The sequence below is a fragment of the Pseudorasbora parva genome, chromosome 11 (genome assembly GCF_024679245.1).
Source record: "Pseudorasbora parva isolate DD20220531a chromosome 11, ASM2467924v1, whole genome shotgun sequence".
Classification (NCBI taxonomy): Eukaryota; Metazoa; Chordata; class Actinopteri; order Cypriniformes; family Gobionidae; genus Pseudorasbora; species Pseudorasbora parva.
The window spans coordinates 24,171,624-24,195,767 of record NC_090182.1 but is presented as its reverse complement, the minus strand read 5'-3'; the positions used below and the strand labels follow the sequence as shown (position 1 = coordinate 24,195,767).

The 24,144-nt window shown below is 38.8% G+C and overlaps 1 protein-coding gene across 2 annotated transcripts in view; it reads right to left on the bottom strand.

Moving 5' to 3' along the window:
- Positions 1-24,144, bottom strand: part of pdgfc (platelet derived growth factor c) — a 69,323-nt gene that overhangs the window by 30,750 nt on the left and 14,429 nt on the right. For both annotated transcript variants that reach the window (XM_067457465.1, XM_067457466.1), the window contains one exon: positions 665-860. In XM_067457465.1, coding sequence (XP_067313566.1) covers positions 665-860 — 196 coding nt within the window. The remainder of the gene's footprint in view (positions 1-664; positions 861-24,144) is intronic.

Here is a 24,144-nt window from a genome sequence, read left to right as displayed (position 1 = left end):
ATATGTGAAAATGTGTACAGCAAACAAGCTAAAAAACACATAACTAATTTTTATAAGCAGTCGATCCCAAAAATGAGCATTTAAGGAGACAAAAGTGCATACAGGCAATAAGACGTTAAGCTTCAGCAGGGAGAATGGGTCAGTTTTAGGATCCTGACACTCAGTATGTCTCAGTATGCCTACGTGTGCAGTAAACACGTTGTCAAATATCCAAATGTCAGTTTTATATATTATATTTCCTTGTCGCTGATTACTTTCCCCTCCAGTGGGCGTAGTTCTCAGTGTAATATAACAAGTCGCGCTCCGATTCAAGTGCCTGTATCCATTTTTGTGTCCTTAAACATTCGTTTTTTGGGTCAATAGCTTATAAAAACTTCTGGGTTTTTTAGTTTGTTTTCTGTACACCATGTCACATATCAGCTTTTAGACATTGTTAGTTTTTTAGTAATAATTCAGAAATGACAAGGAGGCCGCTTCCCGCAATAGAAAGTCAATGGAGACGGTTGGTTTGTTTTCCACCCCGGTGGGTGTGGCTTTCAGATTATAACACGTGTCGCTGTCTCCATTCTCTTTCTTCTATGCTTTCTCCATGTTAAAATATTGTCTGTTCCTCTAATTGTGCATGCAAGGTTTAGCAAGTGACCAAAGGGTCAGGGTTTCTTACTTGCAAATGCCGTCCTCTGCGTCCTCCAGGCCAAAGCGCGGATCAAAGGTCAGCTGGATCCTTGAACTTTCCGTGACTGCCACCAGCCGCCACACTATAACTGTATTCCGGGGATATGTGTTGGGGAAGTCAGGACTTTGAATAATTCCATCCCCAGTGACACCAATGAACTTCTCATGTTGAGACTCATGCACTCCTTCACAAGAGAAAAAAAAAAGGTTTATTAGTAAATTTTTGAACCTGCATAACTCACCACAGCAGAGAAAGAACAGGTCATGGTCATTTGTGAAGTTTTTTTTTCTAAATGCAAATTAACACCAAACTGGATTTGGCTTCTATTGCATCGCAAATCATATTGATTATGCAGTGTACTGTGTGAATACTAAACAATTGCTCATACAAAGCAAAGATGAACCAAACTCAAGACTTCTGTTGTTTTTTTATTGATCACTGATTGACTGCAAACCTGATAATCACATTAAGGGAGTGATAAAATGAAACTTTGGAAATGATAATACCATAAAACCAGCAGAATGATGTTCTACTATTTGCTAATACAGCATATGCTTAATGAACCTCTGTGTACAAAAGCAAAGCTTCACCATAATAGTTTTCCATTACAGGTCCAGATAAGAAAGATGAATCAGTAGCTATAAAGTGTTATTTATAGTGACACGACAGCTGGAAATGACATTCCTGGTTGTAACAGTAAGATAAGAATTAAAGCTAGGTTAAAAATCTGGGTGGTGGAAACTTGTAAAGGCTACCAAGACAGATGGTTCTGCTACAATCAATTGTACTTCTAAGAGCTCTGATAGTTTAACAGTTCAGAGAAATGCAAGGCGAAAAAGAAAACCAAGTAATTATGAGCTCAGTGATTCTGGTCTAGTAGGGCAAGATAGGTTTGCCATGACTTTAAGTTGTGTTTAAAGTTCAGAAATGATTACATACTAATTCACTTACTACTGTTATAACAGGATTTACAGAGTTGTTCCTCCCTAGAGGTCGAAAACTATAATGCTTCCTTAATTACAGCACAAATAAAAAGCAGTTTGCCAGGAAAATAAAATGAGCTCCTAGAACACAATACTGACATGCTTAAAAGTGCAATATGGTGACTCTCTACAGAACATTTTTGTTATGCTGATTGAAAGTCTTCTTATATCCTGATAGCAATCCCTATGTTAGGCGGTCTCACGATATTGAAATAAGTTGCAAAAAAAGTGTTATCATAGCATTACAGCTTCAAGAACTATTTTTGTAATAAAAATACTAAACTACATTTTTAAATACAATAATACAATGCACCAAAAATATATACAGCTCTGGACAAAATTAAGAGACCACTCATTGAGAAATCAATGTTAAGTGGTCTCTTAATTTTTCCAGATCTGTAAAAGTACAATTTTCAAACAGATTAAAGTGCAAAACAATTAGGCTATAAAGAACAACAGGTAACACATTACAATAAGGTCTCATTATTTAATGCAATAACTAAGCTTGAGCAATAGCTACATTTGTTACAGAAAGTATTATGTTTTTTGATACTGATCATTGTTAGTTTTATCTTCAATTAAAAACGTTCTTTTGATTTTAATGTTATTAAACAGTAACTAAGAATAACAAATAATACAACAAAATCTAATCATTAGGGCATGTTGTAGTACAGATTAAAACAATGTTTAAGTTTGAAAATAAATAGCCTATTAAGTCTTTAAGTATCAAGTATTTGGTGCTGTGATGAACTAGCCTAAAAATTTAGACACACCCTAGCGGCAGCAAATCCTATCTGCCCGCGAGTGTCGTCTAGCAACTCTCAATACCTTTCTGAGCTGTAATCGCTAAACTTTTGCTGGGCCAATCACATCATGTATAGAGTTGGTGGGCGGGGCCATAATGACGACGGCCGAGTTGCGTTTGCGTGCTACTAGTAAACACAGAAACTGGCGAACAGTGGTCTTTCGAATCAGCTTTGACCGCGACTCTGGAAGACTTGGAGTTAAGCTTTTCTCTGAGAAAAGAACAAAGAACGGCACTGAAGTCATTCTTAAAAAGGGAAGATGTGTTCTGAGTTTTGCCGACCGGATACGGCGAATGTTTAATCTATCAACAAGCTCGGTTTCACCTTCGTTGTTCTGGTTGGTTGTAGCGCTATCCTATCGCGTGCAGAGGGAGTTGTAAAGACAACCGTTTATCCCGCCCCTCGGATTGAGCCCTGTCTATGGTGAGTTTCCAGACCAAACATCTTGATGTGGGTCTGGTTTGTCAGGCTAGTGATGAACAACATTGAGATTACAAAAAACGAATGTCTGATTTAAGAACTAGTGGATGCTTTTGTTTGCTGGGTTTCTGGGGTAACTGCTGCATTCTGCAGTTCATCAGTGCCAATGGGAAAGGGGATTTAAGCAATTTTGATCATTGCATGGTTGTTGGTGCCAGATGGGCCGGTCAGAGTATTTCACAATCTGCTCAGTTAATGGGATTTTCACGCACAACCATTTCTAGGGTTTACAAAGAATGGTGTGAAAAGGGAAAAACATCCCGTATGCGGCAGTCCTGTGGGCGAAAATGCCTTGTTGATGCTAGAGGTCAGAGGAGAATGGGCCGACTGATTCAAGCTGATAAAAGAGCAACTTTGACTGAAATAACCACTCGTTACAACCGAGGTATGCAGCAAAGCATTTGTGAAGCAACAACACGCACAGCCTTGAGGTGGATGGGCTGCAACAGCAAGAAGACCCCACCGGGTACCACTCATCTCCACTACAAATAAGAAAAAGAGGCTACAATTTGCACAAGCTCACCAAAATTGGACAGTTGAAGACGGTCATTTAAAGCGACAATTTTTTTCATTTAAAGCGACCCTCATTAGTGAAAATGCAAACATCATTTAAATCACCAGATCACATTTAGTTTTAGTAGTGTGATTATTCAAAGAATTTCAGATGGTTCATTCTTACATACTGCATTAATAGCGGGAGAGGCAGGGCATAGCAGGCATGGGGAGAGATGCTGTCTGCATTGAAAGCATGAATAATGTGTGAGGGAAAAAATCGTATAAAATCGTCATATCGTATCGTAAGTTCAGTATCAAGATACATATCGAATCGTGACATGAGTGTATTGTTACACCCCTACCATGTACCCACCCTGTGATGGCTACTTCCAGCAGGATAATGCACCATGCCACAAAGCTTGAGTCATTTCAAATTTGTTTCTTGAACATGACAATGAGTTCACTGTACTAAAATGTCCCCCACAGTCACCAGATCTCAACCCAATAGCGCATCTTTGGGATGTGGTGGAACGGGAGCTTCATGCCCTGGATGTGTATCCCACAAATCTCCATCAACTGCAAGATGCTATCCTATCAATATGGGCCAACATTTCTAAAGAATGCTTTCAGCACCTTGTTTAATCAATGCCACGTAGAATTAAGGCAGTTGAGAAGGCGAAAGTGGGTCAAACACAGTATTAGTGTGGTGTTCCTAATAATCCTTTAGGTGAGTGTATATAGTCTGTGGAAGAATATGAACATAAAATGTGCGTTCAAACCTTGCATTTGGTCTGAATGAAATGATGGCATGTGTTCCTTGTCAGTCAACGTGTGTTTGGAGACCACTGCGCAGCCTGTTCACGCAGACGTCATACATAATCAGCATGTTCACGTACGTTGTGCCAACAGAGCGAGAATGGCAGGCAAACTGCAACATCCTAACTTTCCTTCTTAACCTACACTGGCAAAGGATCTACAAGCCAAGCAGACTATCATTGTGAAAAACCGGTCACGCAATAAATATTACACACTGACAAGTTTAGCTGGCAACACAACTAGAAACTTGTTGCATGATGCATCTAATTCCGTTTTTTTTTTTTTTTTTTAGTTTTTAAAAGTTGTTTATTTCTTTATTGCAATAATGTTACTCACTGTGCTGTATGACAGTTCTCACCGGTTAATGCCATGACGTAAATCATCAACGTTGTCTCTGGTCGTCTCACTTCTAGTGAATTTATGTGTTTTGGAGGAAGGTGGGATTGTGTGCTTTCAATGCTAGCAGGCTCAAATTTGCATTTCCTGGATCACCTATTGCTCCTTTACCTCTTCTTAATCCACATTTCACAATGTCATTCTAGAGTTAATATGCTTATTCACACATTAATGTGACATTAACAACATTGATTGGACAAATACAAGCACACAATTGGTTCTAAAAACCACTTGTCCATCAGTGGAAATGCCACCACGCATATCTGGACTTAAGTCTGGTCGTTTGCTACCATTGTTCAACAATAATGGTTTCCTTCAAACACACAAACTAACAAAAAAGTTGTGTGAATGTACAAAAGTTAATGAATATTTAATAAGGGAACCCCTGTTTATGATGCCATTAAATTACTACATTTATGATTGCCCATTAAATTTAACGTCACAATTATAAGATAAAGTGAACACTGACCCTCTCTTCATCACGGCACCTGTTAGTGGGTGGGATATATTAGGCAAGTGAACATCTTGTCCTCAAAAGTTGGTGTTAGAAGCAGAAAATGGACCAAAAATTGCATTCCTTGTGGGGTATTCCTAGCCTGGATGCCAGCCGAACTTAGCCCCGCCCACAATTTTTTTAGGTCGGGCAGTTCGGTCTGGCCTTGATCCATAGAGGAGTAATTATCCCCGAACAGAAACTGTTCGGACCAATGAAATCATCAGGGCAGGCTTTAGACGATGACGGACAGATGATCAACAGTAACGTAATCATCACGTCATCAAAGGGGCTTGGATTATATTTGTTCGAATCATAAACGAAGAGCTTGTTTGGATATGCATTCACCTTCACAATTTCTCTCAGAAATGATGATCATGTTGGGTAAGTACTCTGTATCATTAAATTCTTTTATTGTTTTACAACACCGGCAAAGATCATGTATTCCAGCACGCGTGCAGACAGGGTTGCCAAGTTTTTACAACAAAACCCGCCAACTACTAGCCCTAAACAATAGCTTCTCGGGGGGGAAATGGCATTTGGGGGGTAAAATGTGTGTTATTTTGACAAGGTTGCCTGCTAAAATTCACACTCATGGGTCTATATATAACACATAATAGTCGCTTCAACCCGCGGACATAGAAAACAAACCGCGGGAAAAAAAATGCGGACTTGGCAACACAGTGCAGTTGAACTATGTTGACATTTGACAATGCATTGCTTCATTGCTCTGATTGGTTGTAGGTCTATCCAATTGTGGTCTTTCCTGGTCCGGTTGAACCACGCCCCTTAATCACAGCCCAATGGAGCAGTTTCAGACTCATATTCTGACTAGAATTGAGTATGACCACGTCAGGCTAGGATATTCCCGTACTGCAGTGTTCAGTATCTATCAAAAGTGGTCCAAGGAAGGAGCAGTGCTGGCCCGTGTGATCCGATCAAACAGACAAGCTACTGTAACTCAAAATGCTCAAGAAGTTAAGTTAATGCTGGTTCTGATAGAAAGGTGTCAGAATACACAGTGCATCACAGTTTGTTGCGTATGGGGCTGCATAGGCGCAGACCAGTCAGGGTGAAATCGAGCATATATGGGATGTGCTGAACAAACAAGACTGATCCATCGATGCCCCACCTAGCAATTTACAGGACTTTAGAGATCTGCTGCTAACATCTTCATGGGTCGCGTGGAGTCCATGCATTAACAGGCCAGGGCTGTTTTGGCAGCAAAAGCGGGACCAACACAATATTAGTGTTAGTGGTCATAATGTTATGCCTGATTGGTCTTAACCGATTCCGATTCAATTTTAACAATAAGATCTTACATTCCATGGTCAAAGGAAGTGTGACTCAGTGGCTAACCTAGAGTAAAAGCCAGACTTTACCTGGGTTTTAAAAGGATGTTAAGCCAGGGTTAAGTGGGGAAAGAAAAGCCTACAAGTATTTTTACATGTGCTGATGCACTTTAGCCAACATTTCACAATGGTTACATCACAGCAAAAATAACTAATAAAGAACAAGCCTGAAAATACTTGTTCCAAAATAGGTAGAAAGTATTCTTAGAAAGGGATGCTTGTTTCCCGTCCAATAAAATGTTATTGAATTCTGAAAGTGGATTGAAATCTATCTTATCCTGTTGTACTGGATTCAGAAAAGATGTTTGATTCAAACAGACAGCTGTTGAAATGCAACACCAGTGCTGGTTTTACAGGCCTGTCACATTCAGAGCCCACCCAGGGGAAATGCACACCGATTTTCTTTCACACTCCAGTCCCAGAACACACACATGCGCACACACACACGGCTCCAAGTTGTGTGGCAAAGCCACAGTGTCAATAGGTATCCTGAACTGTTAGTGATGGTACAACATATCTAATGTTCTTCCCTGTCTAAAACACCAGAACTATTCACTTTCAATGAATGTGATATTTCCCCATCTTCTGCTCTTCTATATATTAGGATTGGCAAATGACTTATTTATCCCTCCACAGTCTAGATGACAGGTCCCATCACAAGCCGCAGTTAATGCTGAATGATGTTTCATTGAAAGAGTAATGACTGAACCAATGGGGTTTTGGAAAGTTCTGGGGAACAGCTTTATCCCCTGAGGCGTGTCTGCAACCACAAGAGATAGAAATCTGATCACTCTGACATCCATAACTGAAGGAAGGAGGGGAACAGAGAAAGAGATACAAAATAATCTGTTTAGATCATCAAAATTCAATATGTTTGACTAAGACTCTCTGTGACTTGTTTATAATAGGCAGGAGAAAAAATTACAGTGAAAAAAAAGAGAAGACGAGTGATATAATTTCTCTCTGTAAACATGACACGGGCTGCTTTGATGTCTCTTTCTCATGTTGTGATTAAATGCACTCCAGGGAGGAGATGTAAAAGACAATACACAAGACAAACTTTGTGCACATCCCCAAAAAAAAACCTAACATTTGCGCTTGACACGCAGAAACATGGCATTCCCCGCAAACTATTGCCCACTTGAAGAAAAGACACCTTTGTCAATGTTAGGGAGGCAAAGCAAGATCGCTCATGTTTTCTGGAGTTGAGGAGCATTTTGTGTGAAACTTATCCAAACAAATGAGCCTGAGGCCCAAGGAACAGTGTTGAACACCTCAGATCTGTTTGCAGCACAAGCCTAAACCCTTTATGGACTCCGTTATATAAACAGATCATGAGTTGGCTGCAGCTGCCAAGGTCTTTGAAGTCCCTTGAAATGAGAAAGAAAGGGCCTTTCCTCAGCATGTTACAGCAATTGCCCAGCTGACTGACAGCTTCTTGTCAAGCTCTGTATTAATGTTTATAATTCTCTTAGATTTCTGGTGTGAAGGCAAGCCCTATTCTTTTTGACGCCTAGGACTGTAAGTTGATACAAGTTCTTGGAAGGAGGGATAAGGTGCATTCCTGATCTTAAAATGCTAATGTCACCGAAGCAGATGTAGCTGGTCTCTTACTGGAAGAGGTATGGATCATCAGCCTCATGGGCTTTAATCTGGGGGGTTGGCATCATTTAGAATTAAATACAGACTACCAATTCAATTTGAGTACCTTATACCTCTATAAAATGGCAACAGAAGTTACATAATCACACCATTAGTTGGCGGTAAATGAGTGAGTCAGTTAGTAGCGACGACTTTTATATTAAAAGAACTGAAACTTGTAAACACGGAGCAAGACACAACTGACAAATGCTTTGACTAGTGCTGTCAGTGTCAGGGCATGCGGAAACCCATGGAAAAAGTTAAAAATATCACAGGGGACATTCACACTGATATTTTATCATAAATGTAGGACTGACCTGAAGGAAAATACTATATCTAAAAGCCATATTGACCAATCCGTCGTATTGACCAATCCGAATCAAGGACTGGAACTAGGAATCTCAAGGTTGCAAACAGGATGTAATATTTATTAAATGTACATTACCTTTGATTTATGGACTATTATCCATATGTAAGCAATTTTCTAGACTAAAATATCCCTGTCAAAAATATTTTAGTTGTCTGCAAGCAACCTTGTGGAGAATGTGAGAGTACATATGGAATCATATAATGCATCACTGATTTAGATAAGGGACAAAATATGTTTTTCATGTTAAAAAAGAAAAACAAACACTACATTATTAAAACTAGGTAATTTTGTACTTGTGTAAATTTTAATCAATTTAACATCCTTGCTGAATAAAATTATTGATTTATTTAAAAAAAAAAGAAAAAAAAAAGACTGACCCCAAATTGCTGACCAGTAGTATATATTGTTGTTACAAAAGATTTCTATTCTTAAAACATTTGCTTTTTTTTCTTTTTTTTTTTTTTTACTTTTTATTCATCAAAGTATTATAACAAAGTTTCACGGGTTTGAACAAATATTAAGCAGCAGGACTGTTTTCAACTTTGAAAATGAATCATCATAGAATGATTTCTGAAGGATCATGATCACTGAAGACTGGAGGAATGATACTGAAAATTCAGCTTTGCATCACAGAAATAAATGATCATTTAAAGTATAATACATTGAAAAACAATTATTTTAAATTGTAATATAATCACAATAATATTTTTTTCCAGTATTTTTGATCAAATAAATGCAGGCTTGATGAGCAGAACTTCTTTCAAAAAAAAATTACAAATAGTAATGTGTTCAAACTTGTGGCTTGTACTGTACATTACGTACATGTATGTATATGTGTATGTTTGTGTATGTATATGTATGTATGTATGTATGTATGTGTTTATGTGTATGCATGCATGTATGTATGTATGTATGTATGCATGTATGTATGTATATATAAGCAATAAATGTCCTGAGTATGCAAATTTAGTGAGTTGCTATTCTTTCTTTTGAACATAAAAAGGGCTTTTGTGTTTGGGACACATTTTGTCCCTTATCTCAAGAACTCAAGAATCAGTGGTATATGTGCATTTGTCAAATTAATTGTGTTTTGTCTCTATTGTGAATGTATTTAATTACAATTAAAATAAAATGAGGTGCATGATCAATTCAATTACACTAATTTTTAAAAAAGAACCAACGAATTTGCACAACCCTGGATTTGTAAAGTCAATTTGACTGAATTCTGTATGAACTTTAAATGGTGCTGTTTTAGTAAATCCCAATAAGACTACTGACCAAAGAGTCAAAAGTATGTTATGCATTAAGATTTTCCGTGAAAAAAATAAAGACCACAGCATTACTTGCAGCATACATTATGAATGATACTTAAACAAGGAACAGTGAAGGACAAGGAACAGAATTTTACAATCAGTTTAACGAATGAGCTCTTAAAACAAAACAGGGTGATTATAAACCGCTGCATGCCTCTGAGAAACAATCCGGACATAATTTATTGGAGGAAGGGAAAAAAAAAAGTTCAACAATGTATGAACGATTTCTGTAGGTAAAGAGCTTAGAGATATTTCACAGTTGGAAAGATGAATGTGTATTTAAATTGGGTCATTTATGTAGTAGACATGTACAATTATTTTGGAAGTTGGTGCCTTCTACAGTGAGAAAAGCCAGAAAATGTATTTTTGGCTCATGTGGATGAAAGACAACAATTCCCAGAATGCACTTGTGTAATTGCCAAGCCACACCTACTGGTCACATCACTTGCCCAACACCCACACTGTTGTTTTCATTTTATAGTAATAAAGTTTAGTTCAGTTAGAGAACAGACACTACAATTAAAAGCTGAATGTATCTGCTCAATACAGCATAAGCTAAAAGGGAGTCGCCGCACACCAGCAGCAGTCAGATTTCTTTCATTACGAGAGCGAAGAGCTGACAAACAAGATGATCACAGAATATTTGGTTTCAAAAGCGAAATGTAAAAACACTTAAGTGAGTTTGTCATTGTACTGTTTTTGTTGTGTTTTTCATTAAGAATAGGCTAATGAACCTACAATTCAAACAACCCGCCTCAGAATTGGCACTAAAGCCCCCAGTACACTTCACTTTCCGCGTCCGCACACAGCCCTGTCCGCATGTCTTTCAAAGTATACTACACTATGGATGTGCGCGGATGATCGCGTTCAACACATGCGCAGCAATTTTTTTTTCTATGATCTACCAGACATCGGAGGGCAGCACTGAGTCCTGACATCATTGGGACATTTGCTGGGCATGATCAGAGAAGAACTGCAGTACATCCATCATTGCAACATAGTTTAGAAGAAAAACTGAAGAATCAAAAACGATCGAGAAAGATATGCTTCGCCGTCCATTGTCATGTTTTTTCTCTTTTTTTCACCCAAGCTAATTGTTTTTAAACCAGTCTTTTCACACTCTTCTTTGATGGCTGAACACTGTGCTCAATACGGTGCGTATTGCCACCTAGTGGACACTTCTGTACTGCTGGCGCATGCGCTGTTGCACGCGGACTGTCCACGCGGTCTCGAAATTTGGGCTGCACGCGGACAAGTTGTACAGCCAGTCACAAGCCCTCCGGATGATGTAATTCGTGTGGACGGCCGAAGTATACCTGGGGCTTGATTCTAAACTGAAACTAAAATGAGCACGGCCGCACAGGCCGCACATTCATTCATGGCTGCAGTGTCATTCAATCATGGCTTGCCGTCATTCATTGACGGCCGCACAGTCATTCATGGTACGTGTCCTGTCTGATGCGTTTTCAGATCATTCATATGGAAACTTAACTTTCAAAGGAATTTTTTGCTCCGCACCGCTTCATTATGAATGCCTGAGCGGCCGATTTTAGCGTTATCTGATGTTTTTTTTTTTTGACAAAATACAGAAATCGCTCTTCTCACAGGGATATGAGAGAGGGAATCAAGGTCATTTGAATATACTACTGGGTTTCTACTGATACAATGCTTAATGCTAATTGGTGAAGTAACCTTTTAAATGCAAAATGTAAGGGACAGAAAAAAAAAAAAGTTTTGTAATACTTGCTTCAAACACCCCAAACTTAAAGTCCACAAATACTGTACAGTAATGATTAATGTCATTAGATACTGAACCTCAGCCTAGTCACTAAAACTTGCCTCATTTGATTTTTGAAATTTAGGCTTAGTAGGGATTGAGAGAGGTTCTGTGTCTGTGCTTTGAGATGACCTCATCACTGGGTTAAATAATGTCATATAATGATCAGAGGCTGGCCCCTTGGGTGCATTACCTCAAACATGACTTTTCCTTGACCCACTTCACTTTTTTTTCCTTCTTACCCCTCTCCTGAGGAGAACGCTACACTGATTAAGGTAGGAAGCTGAGCATGAATAAATAAGGGCTCACAGTGCTACCATTGTGCCTTGTTCACATGTTAGACCTCTGACTGAGCCTGGGGTTTAAATATTAACCTGGCAGCAGTAGAAACAAAGACGTACAGACATGTGCGATTGCTTCTGGATGTGGGCAAGTGCATAAATAAAAACAAAAACAGAGAAATATTCCTCTTTGACACAGGGACAGTCTAAAACTCTTTATGATGCATTATTTCATACATATGCAACATTTTAATCATTCCAAAAAATTGACCATAAAGGAGACTTGGGATTGTAATTTTGATGAAACTGATGTCCGAACAAAACTGGACCCCACTGACTTTAAATTTAAATTTGACAATTCACATTTAGAAAAGCACACTAAATATTTAGACTTAAATAAAAGATAAAGGCAGTGAGGAAAAAGGTACTTTTGAAACAAAATGAATGTTGCAGTAAGCCCACTTTAATCAAAGCTCCAGCCTACTGCTTTTTGCAGTCCACTCCGATCAGGTTAAAATAAAATGTTTGGGGCTCAGAAACTGCACACAAGAAGGAGCATTACAATAGAGCACCTAAAAGCTCTTTCAAACATCTCGTTGGAAATTTGGCATAATAGCTCTACATTTCACTCAATTCATATTTCCCAGTTGTCTGGCAGAAGGCCTTGAAGTCCGTATTCATTTCACTCTAGAAAGTTCATGCTGGAGAGCTACGCTAGTGCCCGTAACAGCATTTAACAACATAAAGTGCTAATGTTTCTGATTCCAAGGGACTTGTTCAGGCGCTGTCTGTGTTTTAATCCCCCATATGTCGGGAGCTGACTGCAGCGGCTGGTGAAACTGTACCCCATGCTTACCATTCTCCCCCCGTGCATGCTGATTTTACCCCCCTGCTTTAAAGTTGCTCCTACATCTGCTCATGATTAAGGGTTTGCGGCGGTAACTACAGGTGCTGTAAATTCCAGTTCTGGCTTTTTCATATTTATTGCTTTAAGGTTTACAGTTGGGAAGCACAGAAAAGGATAGAGAAGGAGAGTGAGGGGGGAGAGACAAGTGAGGGGATCGCAGCATAGGAATTTATCATACCATTAAAAAATAATTTGGCTTCAAAAGCAGTGACTTATTTGGAATGTTTCAATCTGCCGTGCAGATGCTCCGTATGGAGACTCACCACAGGAGTTTGATGCTTTGACTCAATGAATCGCTCCGTTCCTGTCGGACATTTAGCATCAGTTAAGTAGCAAACCTTTTTCCCAATAAATGTAATTACTTTCACAAACGAGTGTTTGCGTTCAAAAGCTTACACCGATTAGGCCTATGCTTGCCAACCAGACATTGTATACAAGGTCATGCAAATGCTTCAGACATTTTATTTTAAACATTGCGCATCCATTCTGTAATTACAGCAACTTCTGTCTGTCTTCCAGACCTCCTGCAATGAGCAGAACAATTGTTTCAGTCAAGGTCAAAATCAATAGGCAAGTGATTGGCAGCACAACTGATCCCCATGACATTTGCAGTCACACACAAGTCATTTTCAACACAGGTCGCAAATCACACTTCAACCTCTTTGACACTAACAGACACCTCCCCAAAAAGGATCTAACAATAAAGATGTTGCATTTCATTTCATAGCGCTATTGGCCTCTTAAAGGGATAGTTCACTTTGAAATTAAATTTTGATATGTTTTAGCTTACCTCATGGGCATACGAGATGTAGGAGTATTTGAATACGAACAGTATTTATATGGTTTTTTACCTCTTGTACACCACAGGAAACACGCGCCCTCGGATCAGTCAGACGTAGTGATGTACAAGAGGTAAAAACGATATAAATACTGTTTGTTTTCTCACACAACATTACATTATTTATAAGAAGTTCATACAACTAGTGCACTACATTCCAGGGGTGCTTCCCAAATCTTATTTGTGCATTCTCGTTTCCTTTCCTTGCACCTTAGCTCCATCCCTTCATATATATCCTTGCTCCCTTTAGAGTCACTTCAAAGCGTCGTCAATAAATGATGAATCTGCACTACTGGATTTAGTTGGGATTCTTGAACATTAGCGTTAACTATTTATATTGTAAGCTTCAACCTCCACAAAATACCAAATTTGTCCATATTTTATTTAATATTACTAACCACAAATTATTCCCAGTTATTAACAGCTTTTCTTTATTTGTTGTATAGTATAACAGGTTGTTTCTTTCACTTCCTTGTGTTTAATTCTGCAACTGTCAGGTGTTATTTGAAAAACATTTGTGTCTTGGTACATGTAAATATTAATAATAATAATGAATAAACTGTGGCGTGATGTGAAGGGGGACGAGAATTAATGTGTGCATTTAGTCGATAAAAAACTTCCGCAAAGGATACACCTCTGTATCATCGCTCACGACTCTTTAGCAAGCCTCCTTACTCCTCGCGGTCCAATTAGAGGATTGAGACGTACTACAAGATGGCTGAGCTCCATCGGTATTCAGGTCATAGGATGGAGGACAGAGGAGTTAGGAAACGAGGAGGGATATTGAGAAGCACCCCAGGTGTTTCATTCAACAGTTTAGCATAAACAGATCACAATTCAGTCTGTTCCTTTCACAAAGCTATTATATTGCTCCAAAAGCCTTTTTATATTGCCTATTTCTATGTTGCTGTCGGTAATCTCCAAGTTCTTGGTCACCGTTTACTTTAAGTGTAAGGAAAAGAGCAGAGTGAACTTTAAGCTGAACTCCTCGTGTTCTTAAAAATAAAATCTTTTAAAAGTAACATTCAGTGGTTGCACATACAATATGACAAATTGTACAAATGGTCTGTGTTTTTACAAACACATTGTAGAAAAGAGCAAGTTCAAGTTAAGCCTGGCTAAACTAAATCCTTTTAAATGTTGTGCAAGCATAAGGTTGCTGTTGTGTCATCACATGCAGAGTAACAGAATCCCACAGGCTCTTCACCAAGACCTGATTAAGATCCAAACAGGCCACCAAAACCTTCCCTCTCCCCAGCTCACAGAATGAGGCTCATCTATTAACACGTCCTCTCTGAGAGCTCTGTAACATCCGCACATGCTATCATATGGCCAAACATCGACACGGAACTAACCCACTTGGTGGGGGGGTGAATTGACTATGTGTACGAATGTGTATGGGAAGCACTTGCCCGACAGGAAATTTGATTCTGAAGTTAGCATGACTGTTCCCTCTGTCTCCCTCCGTAAGCTTTTTAAAATGTCTCACTTCATGTGGTTTATACTGACTGTGAGCTTGAGCTCATCACTGTTAAAATGATTATCAGATCAAGTATCATCATGGTGTGACTATTTTTCTTCAAGAGCACTTTACTCACGCTTTATGCCAGTTCTAAAATTAACAGCAACAACTGGGAAAATAAAAGCATGCGGAGCTGTGAGACACGGTAAGTCATGCTGATTCCCACAACCATTACCGTTCACCTCTGTTCTATGAAGACTTGTTTTTGTAGGCAAAGTAAAAGTATGTCTGGTAGGATAAAGTTAACACAAAGTTTTTATAAATGTGTTGTAAAAAGCACTGTTATTAGTTTGTTGAGTATTAAAAAATAAATAAAAAAAACACTGAAATTTGAGAGAGATTGTTCAACCAAAAATAAATGTACTCACCATAATGTCATCCCATCCTTTATGACTTTCGGTTGTGGAACCGAAGATATTAAGAAAAAAAGATATTAAGAAAACTAAAGATATTAAGAAAAACAATGGAGTCCACACAACATTGGCTCCCATTAACTTTCACTATCTGGAAAATCAGTCATACAGGTTTGGAATGACATGAGGACAAGTAAATGATTTTAGTTTTTGGATCAACCATCCCTTTATAAAAAGGTTAAATTTTGCCGCCTGTAGTGCCAACAAAAGGGATTTGCTAAACTATTTTTCTTACATAAAGTTTTCCTAAACACTTCTAGCCTAACTCTCCATTTCAGACAAAGTTTAAAGAGCAAACGTCCCTGTTAAATCTAGCCAACAATAGTAGTACCAACACTGCTAAAATATCTTTGTGGCTTTTCTCAAACAAAGTGTGCCCAGTTGTGTGTGTGTGAAACAAACTGAAATTAAACTCTTCCGACACATTAGCTGCTTGCATACTTGTGTTTGTGGTTCTGGCCACACACACACACCTTGCTCATATTGCATGCAGACCACATCCTTTAACAATTTGGTGAGATCATCAATTAAGCCAAAACATGTGTGCGTATTATTCTCTAATGAATTTCTGGTATACTGCTTGCCTCATGCTAACTTTCCCCACAGAGCACTGTTAACATAGTTAGACATGGCTTTGGTTACTTAGCTTTAACCAGAAGGGCTTTGAATTAGACATTACATCATCTGTGAAATAGCACAAAAGAGTCAGCAATCAGAATAATAGTGTATCCATGACAGGTAGCTTTTGGGTTCTCTCATAAAACGTAGGCTCATTTTAACCGCATCCTTCCTTATAAAGGGAAGCGTTCTTGTTATTGGTGGTTTTAAACATTTTTGATTTACTGACTAATAACATTTTTGATAAAATCAACTTTATAAACTGGCGGTGGATATTTTAATAACACATCAAGGTCTTTTACATTAAACACTTACATCTGTACACACACGCATATTAAGGCTTAAGTTTAAAGGCTTACACAAAAAAATATCATACATTTATATCACATTTCTTTATAATGAATGAAGATTTCTATCATCTCTTCAGTCTCACTGTACTGTTAGCCTTTGTGAAGGGGTGTTGACCCTCTCCTGACCCAGATAAACTCTGCCTTTGTTCATGACCACTCCTCAAACCTTGCCTGGATGCCAGCCGAACTTAGCCCCGTCCACAAAATTTTTAGGTCAGGCAGTGCAAAAAACGTGGACTTGGCAACAGTGCAGTTGAGCTCTGTTGATATTTGACAATGCATTGCTTCGTTGCTCTGATTGGTTGTAGGTCTATCTTATTGATGTCTTTCCTGGTTCGGTTGAAACACGCCCCTTAATCACAGCCCGATGGAGCAGTTTCAGACTCATATTCTGACTAGAATTGAGTATGACCACATCAGGCTACCTCAAACCCAGTTGGCCCACAAGTTATTCGGTGGGCCAAAAAACCCTGGCTGTTGGACCAGAGTGCAATTTTGTTCTAGTTCTGAAACAACAAAAATGTACTACATGTCTGGAAGCGCCTTTACTACCAAGTATAGAGCTAGTCCATTAACTACTGAGCTAATTAAGGGCCATGTGTCAGCTTCTGAGTTTTCACAACACAAAACAGCTCATGCTTAGTCAGGAATCCAGTCTCATCAGGGTGGGTGGCCACATTTATGTCTTGAAACCCCTCTAATCTCATATTGACCTGCCAGAGTGAAAATCTTCTGAGGATAAACTTTCATATAATAGCAGAAATCCCTGGCTAGAGACGACACACCAGCTGCCACAAGAGATGAATTCCATGTCTATTGCTAACAGCAAATGCTCACCTTTCCACTGAATCTTTATTGCAACCTATCTTAAACACACAAACAAACAGACATCTGAATTTGGCCCAACACAAAACTCAGACACAATACATCTTCTCTTTGAGGTTTTTTGTCCTTCTTCCTACCACAGCTGTGCTGGTTCTCTTGTGGAATGGCTGTGGGGCTTTTTGTAATCCCATCTGTGATTTTGGGTGCTGTGTGCGTGCGTGCCCGCGCATCTGAGCTCTCATTCGTAACTCTCAGTGATGCAACTATCCCCGATAACACTGTTAATCTCAAAACACATTTTAAATTCACTTAAGTCTGGATGAATTACAAATAAACTGCTGAATAAGACCCTACAGTCTGCTCTATGACCATGTTGTACTCCATCTAGCGGTCTTTGAAACCAAGAACATTCCGTGCAAACAGCCCTAAATTGATGTCTGATGGGCCATAATTAAACAGGAATTTCTTAAAGGAATAGTTAAAGAATATTAATTTATTAATGGCATTATAAACCTGTATGATTTTTTTTTCTGTGAAACAAGATTTTGAGAAATGTCTGTTTTGTTGTCGATACAATGGAAGTCAGTGTTAAACAAAAAAAATTAATTACCAGCATTCAAATATCTTATTTTGTGTTTCTCAGAAGAGTCATGGGTTTGGATAAAACATAAGGTTGAAAGTAAATTAATATTTTTATTTTTTGGGTGAACTATAGCCCCGTTTCCACCACAGGAACTTTACCCAGGAACCAGGAACTTTGGGGTGGTACTCGGTGTGTTTAGACCGCAGGACCCAGGGTCTAAATGAAGTTCCGGGTAAATATTTCCCCCTCCAAACGGCCCTGCTCGCGAGGTAGTACTTTTTCAAAGTTCAGGAACTTTCGAGGGCGGGACTTGCTGAACATGCTGATTGGTTTAGCATTTTATTTCAACCGGCATTTTTAAAAGTCTTTTGCGAGGTTCGGTCTGCGTTCAGTAAATATCAGTCTTGCTCTCTGTCTGATGGCGCGCGTTCGTCTCAGCCATCTCACGTGCAATGTCTGTAATAGCTGATAATAATATACATTGTCATTTTAAATCTAGCTTTACAAGCTTTTTGAATATGCTGCATTCTGTTGAATCTCCATGTTAGTGCTCTTTTCTGTCGTTGTTAATTACCTCTTTAGTAAACCTATACATAACCAGCAAAAGCAGCACAGCTTGAATCTCTTCCATACTCGTTATTCATTTTTTTTCACCATGTAAACGACCTGACCGATTACGTTTAAGTGTGCGTCCTTACATGATGTGACAGCGCGCGCCGCGTATGTTGACAAGAGAGGAAAGTTAATTTTTCTGAGGGGTAAACTTTTTATTTCGTAAGTTATGAAGATAATGTTGGAGTAATGACACAGCGTATATTGCCCCAGGCAGTTTTTACTTTAACTGCGCCTGACAGAAGAATTTTCTGAGATGATTATTACACTTTACAACAAATAAATAGCTTATTATACTGTATTAGTCCTGGTGGCCGTTAAGAGTTGCTATGGCTACAGTTAACACATTCCAGCTGGTGGAGAAAACAGTGTTGACATTTTTGATGCGGCAGACAAACTGCATGTGACAAAATGATTGTGATTGAAAGTCATCACATGTAAACACCAGATCGGTTTAGATAACGTCTCATGTAAACAGTCCACTAAATCTTTCAATCGGTACACACAAAAATCAAAGTCCGTCACTGACTTGGAGGAGCAGTCGCACGCAGTCCTGTATCACCTGACTAATTTGCCTAATCTTCACGGAACTTTATTTAGTGGTGGAAACGCAGACAGTTGCAGGTCTGGGGGGAGAAAAGTTCCTGTAAAAAAGTTCCTGGTACAAATTGTTCCAGGTAATTCTGGTGGAAACGGGGCTTATCACTTTCATTTTGCACATCGCTGATATGGTCATAAGACCTAAGGCATCCTGCTTGCTTTTGTGTTCATATAGATAGGAATAACAGGATTATGGCTAGGAAACTAGAACAAAAAAAACAGAACAAAGCTGTCATTTTGTAACAAATTGAGTTATTTTTTTAGCTCGTGTTTATTATCTAACATACAGAGACCCTAAAGGGACACAGTCATGGGAAACATTTAGATGGAAGGAAAAATAACATTTTTATTTATTTTGAATATTTTGCAATTCCCAGAGAACCTTTGGAGTAAAATCTATAAATGATCTGCCACCTGCAGCATCCTCACATGCGATATAGCCTATACTAGCTGGACTCCTTTATACAGATGTGATGTTATGACGCAAAGACATGCTCAAATTTCCCATCAATTTCCCATCCTACCAGTACCACTCATTATAAGATTATTACAAGCTTATAACATTTCAATGCTTTTGAATATTTTGCATTTCCCCGAGAACCTTTGGAGTCGCTCACAAACTGTTTGCATTCTCCAAAAAAATGTGATCACTCACAAACCTTTTGAGTTCTTTGTCAGCGCATACACTCTAAAAAAATTAGTTCTATTTGGCACTAAAAATGGTTCTTAACTTGTAATCATAGGGGAACCACTTTTGGTGCCAAATAGCACCATATCTTTAAAGGTGCTTTACAGCAGCTTTGTCAAATGGTGCTATGTAGAACCGATATGAGGTGCCATATCGCATTTTATTTATATATATTTATACAATAAGGGTGCTAAACGGCACCAACAGTAGTTATTTGGCGTGTGAAGAACCTTTAACAGGGATTGAAAGGTTCTTTGTACGGCAGTGGTGCTATATAGCACCTTTACCACCCCAAAGAACCGCTGAAGAACCAGGGCTTAACAGGTTCTGTATATGGTAACGGTGCTTATATAGCACCTCAGTCACCCCAACGAACTGGTGAAGAACCGCTGAAGAACCACTGAATCAACAAGGTTTTGTGCTATACAGCACTTAAAGTGGTTCCCTATGATTACAAGCCAAAGAACCACTTTTAGTACTATATAGCACCGTTTTTTTTTTGTGTGTATTAGAAGCAAACTACATGCTTGACAAGATTTATAAAAGAAAAATAAAGATGGTATAATGACTCACATCTTGTAAAATGATTTTTGTTTGTTATCTTTAGTATTCATAAGGTAAACAGCCAAGATACAGATAAGGGGTTTAAAAACTGTATTTACTGTTCATTACATCACATGTTGAGACATGCAATGCCCAGCTGTTGGTGTATGCTAGCTACTTGTTTAAGATGCAGAGCCAAAGAAAATATATGCATTTCTAGGCAGATAAACAAATAAACCATTAAATCCCTAGTGGTGCAAATAAATAATAGCACTTAAATACTAAAGGTCTGTACTAAATACAGCCTTCAATATAAGCATCCCGTTTCATGAGGGAGGATGAGACACTGCTAAAAGCATATAGCAATCCAACCCAGCTAATGGCTAAACATACACAGAAACATACGCACACATATTCCATTTACATTCACTGACTCCTGCTTGCTCAAGCATGCATGCATACCACTGGAAGATGGTCCAAACTTTTACAATGAACCAAGTGAACTTCTTGATGGATGATGTAGGCTAAAAAGTGTGAAGTGTGTAAAATGTGAGGGTTGATTTCCTACTTCCATGAACCCGAAGTAGTTTTTTTTCCTTCCACACATCCAAACTGCAACGTTACCCGTGAAATAAATCTGCACTGCAGTTATACAGCAAATGTAAGTAAATCACATAATGCAATGCACATTAAAAGGTTCCCTAATGTGCACAGCGGACCAATAGAAAATGATTTAAGACCAATTAAAAACCTATGGACAGAATAATAAAAGCCTGGATTGCGTCTTTTATTGTAATGTTTTTGTGAATCTGCTGCTTCAGAATAACAGATAAAAGGGTTTAATTAAATAAATAACCTAAACACTTTGTGTCTGATTGCATTTTAACAGCCTTTACACACCATTAGGCATCCGAGTGCCTTGATCTGTCAGACGCTTGCCGTTAGTGTTGACAGATGATACAACTAATTCTCAATCATGTGTCACTGATAGATTCCCAAACCACCCAATTAAACAGTAAAAAATAAATTAATAAATAAACAGGATAACAGGAAAAAGGACATGAGGAAAAAGGCTAACTCACCAATTTGGTTTCCAACTAACCCAACAATTTGATTTCCAACTGGTTTCCAAATAAACATTTACACAATGTGAAAACAACGCATTTTCAAAATGTTTGATTTAACACTTCTGTGTATTAAGATAAGGATTTATAATGACAGCAGAACAGTTGTATGAACCATGCAGTGATGTTATTTATAAATCCCCTAAAAATTAAGTACATGATTTTCATGTAAACCTCACATACCTTTAAAATACTTGTAGCTTCTTTATTTAAAACTTGCTTAGTTTAAGACTGGCTCTTTTTCAATATTTTAATACATGCATGCATGTACATTTAATACAAACTTGCAAGTCCAGGGGAGTATTCCAGCAAGCAGGTTATGTGACATGTATACAGGTGCTGGTCATATAATTAGATGTATCATCAAAAAGATTTATTTCCCTAATTTCATACACAAAGTGAAACTTGTATATGATATGATATATGGTATATATTTATGATAAAGCAAATTCACTATTCATTCATTACACACAGACTGATATATTTCAAATGTTTATTTCTTTTCATTTTGATGAAATTTAACTGACAACTAAGAGAAATCCCAAATTCAGTATCTCAAAAAATTTGATTATTACTTAAGACCAATACAAAGAAAGGACTTTTAGAAATCTTGACCAACTTAAAAGTACAAACATGCAAATTATGAGAATTTAAAGCACTCAATACTTAGTTGGGGCTCCTTTAGCCTGAATTACTGCAGCAATGCAGCATGGCATGGAGTCATCAGCACCCTTTTTTGTGCAAGTATGGGCATATAAACCAGGTGTTTAGTTATGAAGTGAGCACAGGTGCATTGCAGGAGAACGGAAATAGCAACAGTGGCAAATTATCTGAAAGGGTCACTTTAACAGTTAATTTCTATCATTACTTCCACAGGTGTGGGGACAGAGATGGTCTCTTGAACTGGTGACTGATGCAATGTGAAACATGCACACGCACTCAGCGGTGGCACAGAGATGAATGAGAGCTGTGCCTGGCATCTCATTAGCCGGTGGGGCTTCCGGCCTGAATTAGTGCTGTCATTCCGAGGAGCTAATAGGCTTTTAAACAGATGTCCGATGCAGGGGGTGAGTGGGTGGGGTGTGTGTGTGTGTGTGTGTGTGAGACAATTTCACATTAAGGTTCTTTAAGCCTGATTTATCCCACCTTTTCTCACCTCAGTTGTTCTGACACACCTTTCTGTTCACCCACCTCCCACTTAGCCATGTATATGACAGGTAGACACAGAGATCGAGGGAGAAAAAAGACAAAGAAAAACATGGTCCATTATGAATACACACTGACTAAACCTCAGGCCTTGTGGAAGCCGCCTTTTTGTCAGTAACAGCATTTCACTTATCAATGCCATGGTCCTAATATGTCACAAGTCAATGAGAATTTAACAGCCCATTAGGGATTGGCCATTAAATGAATGGGTTCCTAAATGCATATTCAGCATCCTTCATGCACTGGACTGATTATGTAGCACTATCAGATGAGAAAAGACAGCACGAGTCATATAAACCCACTAAAAAGTCAGAGTAGAGGCTCCAGCTTGCATGAAGGAATTAGACTTACGGCACTACAAAGCCAATTCGTTAAAAGATTCAGTGGCAGTCCAAGCAAATTTTCCTGAATCTGGCCTTGCATTCCTATAGCTATAAATCACAAATGGAGTCCATCTTAGCTGACAGCCAGGCTGCTGCTGCTCCTCCATCTGTAGGCTGGGAAATAGATCTCCAGTCTCCAGGGAGAACCAAAGTGCCACGCCTGACACCAGCATCTGTGTAAGTGTGTGTGCGGAGAACCTATTTGTGCTCCGGCAAAAAGCCAGACATTCTCTGAATACTATGTGTGATTGAGTTACACACACTAGGGTGTGCGACTGGCACACTGTCGTATATCAAATCGCAGCATGTGCAAGGAAACATAATGCAATCTGTTCGGCATGGGGGCACTGGTGCTCAGCCAGCGAGTACCACGACAGGTGTGCTGCCACTTTTTCCCCCCAATTTCAAATAACATAACGTCCATATTTCACCAGCGAGCTGGGTACCGCTGACAGAATAACGATGAAGCTGTTGGATGCCACATTCCAACACATCTGATTACAGTTTCAGAGAAATCAGAAGTTCTGCATGAGCAATTGCTAATCAAACACACTATTTATCATACATTATGTTTCTTAAAATAGAAAAGAGAGAGCTAACCAAACATTAAAAGGTTATCTTTTACTCACCCTCAAATTATATTCTTTTCCATGAGACACATTTCAATCTATACAATGAAAGTAAAAAAACAACAACAAAAGGTGGTGGTCTCAGTGGTTCTTTCGGATCTAATAGGCCTCAGCAAACTTCCAAGAGGGCCTCAAAATGAGTTGAAATATTCGAATGCTTGTTAAAGCTGAGTAGGCCTATGTTACTCCTTTTCCACCAAGGCAGTGCTGGTGTGGAGCCAGAGCCGTTTCAAATCAGTTCTTTGTCTTTCCACACTTTAAAAGCACCAGCTCCAAGCCATGAGAAGTGGTTCTTAAGGAGCACCAAAACATTGCTGGTCTAGAAGTAAGAACAGCTGCTGGGGGCGGGGGGTTAGTGTGACCAACAAGACGAACACAAACTTGAGATCTGCCATTTTTTAAATAGTAATCGAGCTAAAAGCTG